The 13911-nt window shown below is 43.4% G+C and overlaps 1 protein-coding gene across 1 annotated transcript in view; it reads left to right on the top strand.

The window, feature by feature from the left end:
- The window catches only part of neto1l (neuropilin (NRP) and tolloid (TLL)-like 1, like), an 82115-nt gene that overhangs the window by 51150 nt on the left and 17054 nt on the right, over positions 1 to 13911 (top strand). The window contains exons 5-6 of the mRNA XM_085418598.1: positions 3467 to 3508; positions 3738 to 3865. Coding sequence (XP_085274724.1) covers positions 3467 to 3508; positions 3738 to 3865 — 170 coding nt within the window. The remainder of the gene's footprint in view (positions 1 to 3466; positions 3509 to 3737; positions 3866 to 13911) is intronic.

Here is a 13911-nt window from a genome sequence, read left to right as displayed (position 1 = left end):
ACAAGCAAAGCATTGCTTTCTCCAAAAGACAAAAAACATGTTTACTACCACTTAGCTGTCCAAGGCCAGAGGAGCCACTTTTAAAATTGCGTGGTATTCCCCATTCAGCTTTTTAGAGATTGAATCATTGAGCCTAAGTTGAAAGCAACAATTAATCAGGAGGGAAGTGTAGTAAAAGCCTCAGGAGAAACTCTTGAGTACACTCTAAGCACGTCTCCTGACTGCTTTTGTGCTCACATGAATGTTTTACTGTCCCAGACGGTGTTAAAGTGCCAAAGAGAGAAGGGGTTTCGGCAGCCTTGCTACATTTGTCACAGGTATTCAACAGGCTCGTCTTCTCACCATTTGGGGAGGTTCCCATCTTCTGAATCTGTGAGAACAAAGCAGAAATTGAGCCAAGAGTGCCTATCTGAATCCTATCTGTTCCATCATTTGACTCCCTTTTTTTATATCACCGCAGCACAGGCGTCGGTGCAATGTTTTTCCGAGTCCGAAGTGCTCACACTCAAGTACCGACTCATGTCTAGACAGAAAAATTAGGGCATACATACAGACAAAAAAAAACTTTGACATTTAGACAAGGTGTTCACGCTGTGCAATCAGACCTCATTTTCCACACAGAGCTCAGTCAATGGTAGCCATGTCTCGATTTGGCAAGGAACAATCAGATTTAATGTGAAGCCTTTTTTTGTGTTTCTTGTTTCTGCAGGCTCTATCCTCAAAAGAATGCAGCCCGAAGATCACAGCTAACGGCATATCTTTGAAAGCCCAACCGCTCTGTTACTAGGCTGGAATAAAATGGGGTCTCTGGGAATGTATTGTAATTCTGTGGAGGTTTTACATCAAAGAGAATGCTGTATTTCAGGGCAGGTGACATGCAGTGGTGTAATAGTGGAATGCTGCATCAGAAAAGTAGCCTAATAACTTCATTGCTCTTTCCTTTTATTGAGAAACAATCATAAATAATCACACATCGCATGAATTTTAGACGCGTTTAAGCTTCACCGGTTTGTGCTTATGAAATTCTGATAGACTGAAAAAACACACACAAACCTCCTTGACAAGATACACACACTGAAATGATGATGTGAAAGACTAGTGAGAGTGTTCAAGAGTCAATTTCTGTCTTCTGTGAAGTCATCTGAAGAGTGATATTGAGTCTTTGGGGATAAGAGATGAGACTGTGATGTTGCGCTAGCAGGAGGAGGGAACACAGCTCAGAAAGGCTGGCCTTGTTGATGTAATTTATTGCAACATTATTCAGGAAAAACTGCTAAAAAGCTCTCACTTGAAGCTGACTTTTTAAACTTTGCGTGACACGTTTCTTATCACGTACAGCTGGGAAGTTGAGTTTGATTTTTGTTCTGAATATGTAAAAGTTTGGTGGAGGATTACCGTCACAGCCTCGCAGTCTGCTAAAATTTTAAAACCTTTCTTTAGGACACATTTAATGTTTCTTCTCTTCCGTTTAGGTCTGTTAAGCCTCAGTTATGCTTTGTTCTGGCACTGCTAAATGGAACAAAAATGAGACTTATGTGGTGAGCTCAGGGGAGCCGAGCCCAAGAAATGTTATCTTTGCTATATACTTTCCAGAGGCTTACAGCGTCATCTGCACAGGAAGCATTCATCTGAATGTCATGAATTACTGGATACGCATTCATCCACTGATTTGCAAAAAATGTAATCTAACCTGAATTGCTTTGAAATATAGCTAAAATAAGTGATGTTGTGTGTTAGCTAATGAGCTATGCTAGTGCTACCATTATCCATGCAAGCTATCTGATGGTTAAAACAAAATTCCAACCCGAATGAACATTTTTTTAAACACTGGCTATCTAACTGAGAAAGATTCTTCAGCTCTGACATGTTTGTGCATTTAGCTATTTGTGTTCCAGTAGTAAAATTAGAAAAGTGAGGATTTGTTATGCTTCCTAGCAAGGTGGAGTCATTCATCTACCACTAGCAATACAGCGCAGTACCAGTTTTCAGAATCAGAATCAGAATACTGTATTGATCCCTAGGGGAAATTATTTAAAAACAAATGCTTTATGCTTTTAAAAACACTTCTGCAACCCGTCGTGGGTAGAGACTGGTCAGGGCTCTTTATATGGCTTATTTAGCAGGTCACAGATCATAACAGATTACAGGTTTCGCAGTTTTGCTAACATTTGCATGCAATGCTGCCATCGTGGATTGTAAAGTCAGGACTCTCAAAAGTCAGGATTACCAACATGGACCTTGAAATGCACCCCCAAGCAAGACATTTTTTAAGAAACGCAAACATCTTCATCATAAGTTACTAAACACAATTGGTCACCAATTTAAAAACAATTTTTGCCTTTTAAGGGTGTACTTACGATGTGATTAATAATCGTTGATGATCTATAATCGAACAGATTTTTTTTTATCACAGTTAATTTTGATTTTTGTTTCTTTAAAGAATAATATTACATGATGCTGGTTGCATGTGATCTGTCGCTACCCAACCCTGATTGTGAGTAAATACTGACTTGACGGTGACCTCATGTTGGCATCAATAAGTTGGCTGCTACACTTCACAAAATCATCACCTGTCTTGGTTTAAAGCCAATTACTGTAAAATACAGCTGCAGTGTCCTGATAACAATATTGAATTGAAGCACAAGCGTGCATTTGCCTCAATCCTCCAAATCATTTGATTTTATTCAGAGCAATATCTGACAAACATATTAAGAGGTTGTTTTATTGTACTGCAGGACTTTGCATGTGGGTGGAGTAGATTTCTTTTTGTAATTTTATCAAACTACTCTAAGGAAACAAAAAAGCGTTTTTCAAATACTCCATAGATTAAAAAAAAAGAAAAAAAAGAATTGCCGCTCAGTTTGGTTTATTCATCCTGCTTTATCAGTTTCTAAAACGTTGGTCCTTTGGTTCAATGATTTCAGCTAGACTCGTTATCATGCATGCCCTGCAACGGTTTGTGAGCTCACACTTTCCAATGTTGTAGATGTGAACGTGCTAAAATGACAAACTAAACAACTGTATAGTAATTAAAATGCTAGCATGGTGATGTTAGCATATAGCTTAGTGCGGGTTCAGATAGACAAATAGATACTGGAGCACTTCCCAGTTTAAAACATTAATGGCACAGCTGCCTTAACAGTGTTGGTACCTGTAGTTAAAAAAATATTTTTTATGTTGCTTTAATGCTTAATCCACCAGTGCAAAGTGCAAAAGTCACACATAACCAGATGTTATATGGAGAATATCTGGAGAACTTCCTGTTGGTGACTTCAAGAGGAAAAAGCAGCAAAGCATTCAGAGACGCTGAAATAATTTATACGTGAGGACAGCAGTTTGTTGTCTTTGCAGGAAGTTCCTCAGTACATAGATAAACCTTGTTGTGTTTTCCTCTGTAATGATTTTGATTTTGTAATCATATATTAAAAAATAATTTCCCCCTTCCTCTATTCTGCTCTCTCCTCAGATCCAGACTTTGGAGACATGGGAATACCCCCACCTCTGCCCTGTAGGTACACTCCCTCTCTCTCCCGCTTTCTGCTTTCTTTCTCTCTCTATAGCCATTCTTCTTCTCTTGTCTCTCTAAAGTGTATTTATGCTGTTTTACTATCACTTATATACATACTGTGTGTTGGTGCATGTGTTATACCTCTTAATCATCGGTGTTTGTCTGCATGAACCACACATGTGTGCATGCATTTGTTTTGGGTGTGTTTATACATATGCGTGTGTTTCAGCCTGTCAGTATGACATGGTTGGCCCAGAAGGTATCGTCGAGTCTCATCAGATCACCAGAGACGGAAAGGCCGGTGCCACAGAGGCCGTCGACTGTAAATGGTACATCCGTGCCCCGCCGCGCTCCAAGGTCAGTGACGTAAACTACGCTCCCATCAAACTGTGAATTTGATTTGAAGCCAAATTTTGAAATGTCACATGAAATAAAATGGAAATGAAATTGTGTCCCCATTAGCTGAGCTGATGACAGCACAACATAGTTACATCAGAAAGACTAATGTTCAGCTGACAAATCCTGGATGTATTCCTTGTGAAATTTCCGGCTTCTGTTGAGATATTGAGGATATTTTTTCTTAATAATTATCTGTTTCCTTTCTATATTTCGCCACACAGGCAGTAAGATCAGGGGTTGCATCAGGAAGCTTTGATATTACATGTCAGTTTGTCTGCAGCTGTCAGCAGTATCCCGACGAGAGTGTTTGTGGCTGGGGGGAGGACTTGTTTCCCCGCTAGGGTCAGACAGATAGGCAGAAGGGTTTATTTGGGGTCAGGCCCATTTTTTAAATCAGTGAGCTGTTGCCAAGAGGAATAGAGGGAGGGAAGAAAAAAAAGAGAGCGCTGCAGAAGGAGAGAGGACTGAACAAACAAAGAGAGGCAGGAAGCGTTACCATTGATAAAATAGTGTTGGGTTGCAGTTTGACCCTGAGGCCTGCAACAGCCTGCATTTGTTTTCCTCGCCTGTGTTTTGCATATACAAATACAGGACATGCATATACATGCACACCTTTGCTCCAACCCCTAATACACACTAGACATGCTTCCTTATCTACTAGAGGTACCTGTGCTGCATTAATGCATGGGATTAAGTGTTTCCTAAGGGCAGAGCAGCAGTGCAGGAAAAGGCTATATTTTACAAATGCTACCACCTCTCATATGATTCTATATGGTTTGATCCTGTACATCCATGACTGCAGTAAATCTGCTGCTCAAATAGTGTTGGCCCTCTTCTGAGTGCATTTGGGGGGTTTGATTTGATAGCATAAGGCCACAATTTTACTTTGACTTTCATGGTTAGAACAATTCTTTGAAGGGCAGGAAGGAATTATGGTGTCTGCATAGTTAAAATGTTAAAATATTTGATCTCCCTCGTAATACTAAAACTATAAATCGTGACATTAAATAAACCCATGTTTTATATTACAGTGTCTTTTGGATCTGCGCGTGTCTGGTTTGTACATATGTGAGAATGTATTTATAACTTTGGTCATGACAGGCTTCTTTAACTATGACTCACTTATGGCACAGACATGTGGTTCATTTATTTTTATCGTTCTTATTATCTTCATTATGCCACTGTAGAAAGTCAGATGACCAAAAGAACTGGTTGTATGTAAACACAAAATGTATATGTCTTCTTTGCAAGCTACATAGAAATCTGTTCAGTTTTAAAGACAAACAAAACCTAACCTGTAAACTTTGGGTTTGATGTTTACCTGGAATACAGTAATGTTAGTCTGTGAAGGTTCTCAGTCATCCAGGTCATCGTAGTCAAAGGAGCTTGCAAAGAAAAGCGTCTGGACTTCTTTAAGTTGCTTGAAGACGTTTCACCTCTCATCCGAGAAGCTTCTTCAGTTCTAAGGTCAAATGGTGGAGAGTCCCAGATATAAACCTAGTGGGAGTTTCCCCCCACGGAGGGACAAAAGGACCCCCTGATGATCCTCTAATCGCCTGAGCCAAGGTGTGAAACTGGGTGTGGGTCCCCATCAGCCAGAGTTTCGGGTGTGTTCATTGTGAAACCTGGCCCCACCTTATCATGCGAATTCCTGAGATCAGATGGCCCAGGATGTGAGTGGGCGTTAAGGCGTCTGGGAAGGGATCTCAAAACTGGATTATAGATGGCAGAGAGTTGGTGTCGTAAACCACCGCCTCTGTTCAAAGATGGTCGCTCACAGTGGACATAGATGGCTTCTTTCACTCCTCTTTCAAACCATCTGTCTTCTCTGTCCAAAATGCGAACGTTGGCATCCTCGAAAGAGTGTCCTTTATCCTTAAGATGCAGATGGACAGCTGAGTCTTGTCCTGTGGAGGTGGCTCTTCTGTGTTGTGCCATGCGCTTGTGACGTGGCTGTTTGGTCTCTCCAATGTAGAGGTCTGGGCATTCCTCGCTGCACTGTACAGCATACACCACATTGTTAAGTCTGTGTTTTGGCGTTTTGTCTTTCGGGTGAACCAGTTTCTGTCTGAGCGTGTTGCTGGGTCTGAAATACACCGGGATGTCATGCTTGGAGAAAACTCTCCTGAGTTTCTCTGATACACCGGCTACATAGAGGATGACAATGTTGTTGCGTCTGTCCTTCTTATCCTCCCTCGCTGGTGTCTGGTCTTCTTTTCTGTGCCTCTTTGCTGACTTTAAGAACGCCCATTTAGGATAGCCGCACGTTTTGAGTGCTTCCTTTACATGTGTGTGTTCTTTCTTTTTTCCTTCAGGCTTAGAGGGAACATGTTCTGCCCGGTGGTGTAGGGTCCTAATTAAGTTTGTGTTCCAGAGGGTGATGGGAGTCAAAGAGGAGGTACTGGTCCGTGTGTGTGGGCTTCCGCTAAACTTCGATGTTGAGTTTGCCGTTCTCTTCAATGTGCACAGCGCAGTCCAGGAAAGGCAAACAGTTGTCCTTTGTGTCTTCCCTGGTGAACTTGATGTTTTTATCCACAGCGTTAATGTGCGCAGTGAAGGATTCCACTTCTTGGGTCTTGATTTTGACCCAGGTGTCGTCCACATATCTGTACCAGTGGCTGGGTACTCTTCCTTTGAAAGAGCCAAGAGCCTTCCTTTCCACTTCCTCCATGTAAAGGTTGGCTACAATAGGTGACACGGGGGAGCCCATGGCACAGCCATGTTTTTGTCTGTAGAAGCCTTCGTTGTACTTGAAATATGTAGTGGTGAGGCAGAGGTCTAACAGTGTGCGGATCTGATCGGGTGTGAAGTTGGTCCTGTCCTCCAAGGAGCTGTCTTCTTGTAGTCGTTTTCTGACAGTCTCCACGGCCTCTGTGGTGGGTATGCAAGTGAAGAGAGAGACTACATCAAAGGACACCATGGTTTCATCTGGATCCAGGGTAAGTTTCTGGACCTTGTCTGTAAAGTCAGTGGAGTTCTTGATGTGGTGTGGGGTGTTCCCCACGAGAGGAGCAAGGATGGTAGCAAGGTGTTTAGCAATGTTATAAGTGGCTGAGTTTATGCTACTGACTATGGGTCTGAGTGGGACAGCTTCCTTGTGGATTTTAGGAAGTCCATAGATGCAGGGTATGGCATCACCTGGGTAAAGGCGGTGATATGTAAGGCGGTCAACAATTTTGTCCTTTTCAAAGTCTTGAAGGCAAGCTATAACTTTCTTTTTGTAGCTGCTTGTGGGGTCTCGCTTTAAGGCTTCGTAGGTATTGTTGTCACTGAGGAGAGTAGTGATCTTTGTATGGTAATCTGTAGTGTTTAGGACCACGGTGCATCTTCCCTTATCAGCTGGTAAAACAGTGATGTTGTGGTCTTTGCTCAGGGAAGCGACGGCCTTCTTTTCCTGTATTGTGAGGTTGGATGGAGGGACTTTGGCACTGGAGAGCGTGGCTGAGACTTTCATCCTGATTTGCTCTGCTTCTGTCTGTGATAATTTATTAATCCGTATGGCAGATTCTGTGGCTGTGATGAGGTCCACTATGGGCAACTGTTGTGGAGCAATGGCAAAATTGAGTCCTTTGGCTAATACTCTCTTTTCAGGTTCAGTGAGAATCCTGTCTGAAAAGTTCTTAACCCATTTCTCCTGACTGACATCAGGTGTGTTTTCTTCTCTGGGTTGTGTAGGTTCAGGATGAGGAGTGTGTGTTTTTGAAAGCAAGGTGTGAAATTTCCTGCGTTGTCTTTCTTTTCCTTTAGAGTGTTGGGCCCGCTGAGCCTTGTCCACAAACTTGTAAACCTCTTCTAAGATTGGAGAGGGTAGAAGGATTTCCAGTTCCTACAGGGTCTGGCTGATCTTGATCTGGAGGGCATCTATGGTGAAATGGACCTGTCTTATCCTTTCACTTAAAAGTTGATTTTGTGCTCTCTGTAGAATCAAGTCTGCTCTGTATCCCCTGACAGTGGATCCAAGGTGCAGGCTCTTAGGAACAACTCTGCTTTGTCTACATCTTAGGTTGAAACGGAGATGGTTCCTATAATCTGCTAGTTTCCTTGATTCCCTTTCATACTCCCGCACCAGTTGAAGGGTGTTCCTCCCAAAATGTACGGCAATATGTCTGTGAAGGTTCTCAGTCATCCAGGTCATTGTAGTCAAAGGAGCTTGCAAAGAAAAGCGTCTGGACTTCTTTAAGTTGCTTGAAGACGTTTCACCTCTCATCCGAGAAGCTTCTTCAGTTCTAAGGTCAAATGGTGGAGAGTCCCAGATATAAACCTAGTGGGAGTATCCCCCCACAGAGGGACAAAAGGACCCCCTGATGATCCTCTAATCGCCTGAGCCAAGGTGTGAAACTGGGTGTGGGTCCCCATCAGCCAGAGTTTCGGGTGTGTTCATTGTGAAACCTGGCCCCACCTTATCATGCGAATTCCTGAGGTCAGATGGCCCAGGATGTGAGTGGGCGTTAAGGCGTCTGGGAAGGGATCTCAAAACTGGATTATAGATGGCAGAGAGTTGGTGTCGTAAACCACCGCCTCTGTTCAAAGATGGTCGCTCACAGTGGACATAGATGGCTTCTTTCACTCCTCTTTCAAACCATCTGTCCTCTCTGTCCAAAATGTGAACGTTGGCATCCTCGAAAGAGTGTCCTTTATCCTTAAGATGCAGATGGACAGCTGAGTCTTGTCCTGTGGAGGTGGCTCTTCTGTGTTGTGCCATGCGCTTGTGAAGTGGCTGATTGGTCTCTCCAATGTAGAGATGTAGTCTCTCTCTCTTTGATGTAGTCTCTCTCTTCACTTGCATACCCACCATGGAGGCCGTGGAGACTGTCATAAAACGACTACAAGAAGACAGCTCCTTGGAGGACAGGACCAACTTCACACCCGATCAGATCCGCACACTGTTAGACCTCTGCCTCACCACTACATATTTCAAGTACAACGAAGGCTTTTACAGACAAAAACATGGCTGTGCCATGGGCTCCCCCGTGTCACCTATTGTAGCCAACCTTTACATGGAGGAAGTGGAAAGGAAGGCTCTTGGCTCTTTCAAAGGAAGAGTACCCAGCCACTGGTACAGATATGTGGACGACACCTGGGTCAAAATCAAGACCCAAGAAGTGGAATCCTTCACTGCGCACATTAACGCTGTGGATAAGAACATCAAATTCACCAGGGAAGACACAAAGGACAACTGTTTGCCTTTCCTGGACTGCGCTGTGCACATTGAAGAGAACAGCAAACTCAACATCAAAGTTTAGCGGAAGCCCACACACACGGACCAGTACCTCCTCTTTGACTCCCATCACCCTCTGGAACACAAACTTGGAGTAATTAGGACCCTACACCACCGGGCAGAACATGTTCCCTCTAAGCCTGAAGGAAAAAAGAAAGAACACACACATGTAAAGGAAGCACTCAAAACGTGCGGCTATCCTAAATGGGCGTTCTTAAAGTCAGCAAAGAGGCACAGAAAAGAAGACCAGACACCAGCGAGGGAGGATAAGAAGGACAGACGCAACAACATTGTCATCCTCTATGTAGCCGGTGTATCAGAGAAACTCAGGAGAGTTTTCTCCAAGCATGACATCCCAGTGTATTTCAGACCCAGCAACACGCTCAGACAGAAACTGGTTCACCCGAAAGACAAAACGCCAAAACACAGACTTAACAATGTGGTGTATGCTGTACAGTGCAGCGAGGAATGCCCAGACCTCTACATTGGAGAGACCAAACAGCCACTTCACAAGCGCATGGCACAACACAGAAGAGCCACCTCCACAGGACAAGACTCAGCAGTCCATCTGCATCTTAAGGATAAAGGACACTCTTTCGAGGATGCCAACGTTCGCATTTTGGACAGAGAAGACAGATGGTTTGAAAGAGGAGTGAAAGAAGCCATCTATGTCCACTGTGAGCGACCATCTTTGAACAGAGGCGGGGGTTTACGACACCAACTCTCTGCCATCTATAATCCAGTTTTGAGATCCCTTCCCAGACGCCTTAATGCCCACTCACATCCTGGGCCATCTGACCTCAGGAATTCGCATGATAAGGTGGGGCCAGGTTTCACAATGAACATACCCGAAACTCTGGCTGATTGGGACCCACGCCCAGTTTCACACCTTGGCTCAGGCGATTAGAGGATCATCAGGGGGTCCTTTTGTCCCTCCGTGGGGGGAAACTCCCATTAGGTTTATATCTGGGACTCTCCACCATTTGACCTTAGAACTGAAGAAGCTTCTCGGATGAGAGGTGAAACGTCTTCAAGCAACTTAAAGAAGTCCAGACGCTTTTCTTTGCAAGCTCCTTTGACAGTAATGTTAGGTGTGGCTGGTGATGCTCACCAAAAACCATACACATTTAAATTGTTATTTAAAAAGAGACACTTAAGGCATTTAAGGGACATAGTACATGTTTGATTTCTTTGGTCAATAATTTAAGATCCCAGTTGTAATGCACATTTGTAACCTACTGGATTCACATCTTGGCTTTCGATCTAAATTTACCCGGAGGCTCATTAGTTAGATGGAGCCACTCTCCTAGCTTGGGAGTCACGGCACCAAGTGCTCTGATTACCACTGCACTGCTGTTACCTTCACCCTCCACATCTTCTCGAGCTCTTCTCTGAGCCCTTGGTACTTCTCCAGCCTCTCGTGTTCCTTCTTCCTGATGTTGCTGTCATTCGGTATCGCTAGATCGATCACTACAGCCGTCTTCTTTCGCTTGTCTACCACCGCTATATCTGGTTGGTTAGCCAGCACCATTTTGTTCATCTGTGTCTCGAAGTCCCACAGGATCTTAGCTCGGTCATTCTCCACCACACTAAGGGGTGCCTTCGGGACTTCCAGGCCATACTCAGCACAGATGTTTCTGTATACTATGCTGGCCACTTGGTTATGGCGTTCCACGTATGCCCTGCCTGCTAGCATCAGGACCATCTTTAAACAGCTTGCACCTGGGGTCTTGCCTGGTGTGGTAGACCCCAGCCTCTATGGATCTTGTGCCTAGAGCTTACTCCTGTGCTGCCATGATTAGTGCCTCTGTGCTGCCTTTCAGTCCAGCTTTGTCCAGCCACTGGTAGGATTTCTTGATGTTAGCCACTTCCTCTATCTGCCGGTGGTACATACCGTGCAGGGGCCTGTTCTTCCATGACGCTTCCTCCTCTTCCTCCTCTTTCTTAGGTTTCTGCTGCCATCGTCTCTCAGTTGGCAAGAGATGATATGCTATGATCATTATAATAAGATACTACAGCAGGATATGAAATAGTGACTTGCTCTGACTTAATGTTAATAGGAATCAATTTTTCCGAGTACGTGCATTGTTCAGTTATTCCAGGGGGTGAGGCAAGGTAGCTGTATTGTCAGCTTTACTGTGTCACTATTAGTTTCACTAATTCAGTGCTTATTAGTGATGCCATGCTATTATGGTTACTGTAGAGATCTTTTAAGATTTATAGAGTACACATTAGAGAAGCTATTAAGGCATAGTTTATATCAGATGGAAGCTTTGATTAGGTTCACAGTATTTTTTTCTACACAGGCTTTTCATACTGAACTGCAGGCTCTCTGTACTGTACACACACACACACACACACACACACTGGCTTATGATATGACTGGCTGATAATGGTTCGACTGTTATTCATGGGCACAGTATTTGTTCTTATCTGGCATATTCCTCGGGTCGCATATTTCCCTCTAATGCTCTGGTTTCCCTTCAGAAATGACCTTCGGATTCAGCTGTTTTGAAAACTCAAGGCCACGGGAGTTATACAACTGCATCAATCAGGAGACTTACTCTTAGTCGTCACATGGAAGCTTACAATAAGTGTTAAATTGAAACAGCTATTAGCAGGGAGTCTTGCCAGGGTTAAAGGTTATGCTTGATTTTTTTTTCTTTTTTTAAAAAAAATCAATTGATGCATTGCCAGTGAGCCATCAAAACAGACAAGTCAAGTTTGTGCGCATCACATGCATCCTCCGTTTGTGTGTGAATACGTTAGTTATGTGCATGAAAGAGTAACAAAGCAAGCAAGCCTGGCAGTATGATGTATTAGTTTGAATAAGTGTCACATTTCGTACTGCAGAAATGCCTCCGAGGCCAAGTCATGGGCCAGAGGCTGACAGTCATTGGCACTGATGGACAAGGCAGCAAATCACATTTTTAGTACAACTCTATCTTCTGTAAATCACAGTCCTGAAGCTCCCACCTGCACTGCAACTATTCGCACTCAGTTACACATAAAATATAAAAAACCTACAGTTTCTCTCTTTGGTTCCTCACTACCTCTGTCAAGTAGACGCATGCATGGTCACATGCTGCTGCAGAGAGGGGGACTACATTACTGTGTGTACGCATGCATGGAGGTCGCACAGTGTGTAAGGCAAGGTGTTCATCTCCCTATGCTTATACACTACTGCACTACACCCAGTGTGCCAGAAACAGCAGAGATAATGACATCCTATACCGGAGGCTCTAATTAGACTGCACCGGAGCACTCCAGAGAGAAGCCGGGAGAAGGAGGTAGGAGAGGAGGTGGAAGCATGAGAAAGGAGGGAATAAGGGAAAGCAATGCTTAATAATGCGTTTTACTGAAGATCTTAAATATATAGGGATGGAGTTTTGGGGGTGAGATGGCACATGGCAGATGGCAGAGAGAGGGATGGAGTAAAAAGGAAAGAAAGGTGGAGACTGACTGAAAAACATACCTGCAAGTAAGCAGTAATGACCATGTGTTGTTGCCAGAAGTCACAGCAATGCACCAAATTTAATACCATCACGTTACTTTACACCACCATTCATCCTCCACTTCAGAATAGATTACCCTTCACTAGGATTCACAGTGATATACATGTCTAATAAGAGTGATTTACAAAAACTTTGAACTGAAACTGCATTATATTTAAATTTATAAACTCTTCCTATCACCACTGCTCTGTTTTTTTAGGTTCTTTGGGCTATTTTGGACAGCCGTCCAAATTCAGCGCAAACTTATTAGCTGTACTGAGGGATACATTCAGTTACCTCATCAGTTTCTCTGTTTTCCACAGAGCATCTCTGTCCCGTCTGTTTTACACAGTCTGGATTTTTCTTGCCCGCGCTGTCTGACACCTTCTACATCCTTTCATGATAATGGTCAAAATATGGACATTCATTCTGACTGTAATGAACAGCACGCGCTGTTACAGACACCCTTTAGCAACAGAGAGAGCATATTCTTCCCCGGTCAATGATGGATTCGGCGTCATTATTGGGCGCTGCAATCAATGAAGAAGCAGCCTATTTCCCTGCTGGAGCCAATCTCTCACCGTACAAATTGGTGATTGTATCTATCTTATCCGTTGCTGTCATTCTGTGTTGTGATGCCATCTGCATCATCATCGGCCTGTTAGGGCTTAGGAGCCACAGAAAAACAACATCAGAAGCTTTTATTTGTGAATTTGTTAGTAAATGTTATATATTTGTCACATAATGAGGCCGTCCTGTTCACCTTCCAGTCAGTGCTCACAGTAACTACATCGGTCAGATAATGAGTTTGTGTATGCAACGCCTGATCAAAGACAATACTGAAAGGATTTTTTTTTCACAGACATGCACATCCTTATGGCCTGCCATACAAAAGTACTCGAGTTAAGCATGTTAGAATGCTACAATATTAGAAACTCTCACCCTAGAAAGCCATCGGCCAGTCTGAGGGCCAATTTTTCAGCTTAACTGGTTAGTGTGCAGGTCACTGGTTAGTCTTTCATAAGGGTTATATATTTAAAATTAAAAGCTACATTTTCACACGATAACTGACAATTTTGAGATATCAGCAAAGGAACTGATTGATTAAAAGAAATTTAACCAAAAACAGGTGAAACGGAAAACCAGAATGCCTCCAGTATCAAAGGTTTTGAACCTTGCCACAGCTCCAAGACTCTGTACACAATTTTGTGACAGTGCATCCGTTCAGATATTCTAACGTGATCAATGTGGAGAAGCCCCCTTCTTCAACACCATCACTGTCATGCTTCCAT

This window comes from Rhamphochromis longiceps, linkage group LG9 (genome assembly GCF_057381845.1).
Source record: "Rhamphochromis longiceps isolate RC_006_pf linkage group LG9, R_longiceps_female_GT1.1, whole genome shotgun sequence".
Taxonomy (NCBI): Eukaryota; Metazoa; Chordata; class Actinopteri; order Cichliformes; family Cichlidae; genus Rhamphochromis; species Rhamphochromis longiceps.
Note: the sequence above shows the minus strand (reverse complement) of the source record. Positions and strands in the feature narration are given on the sequence as shown.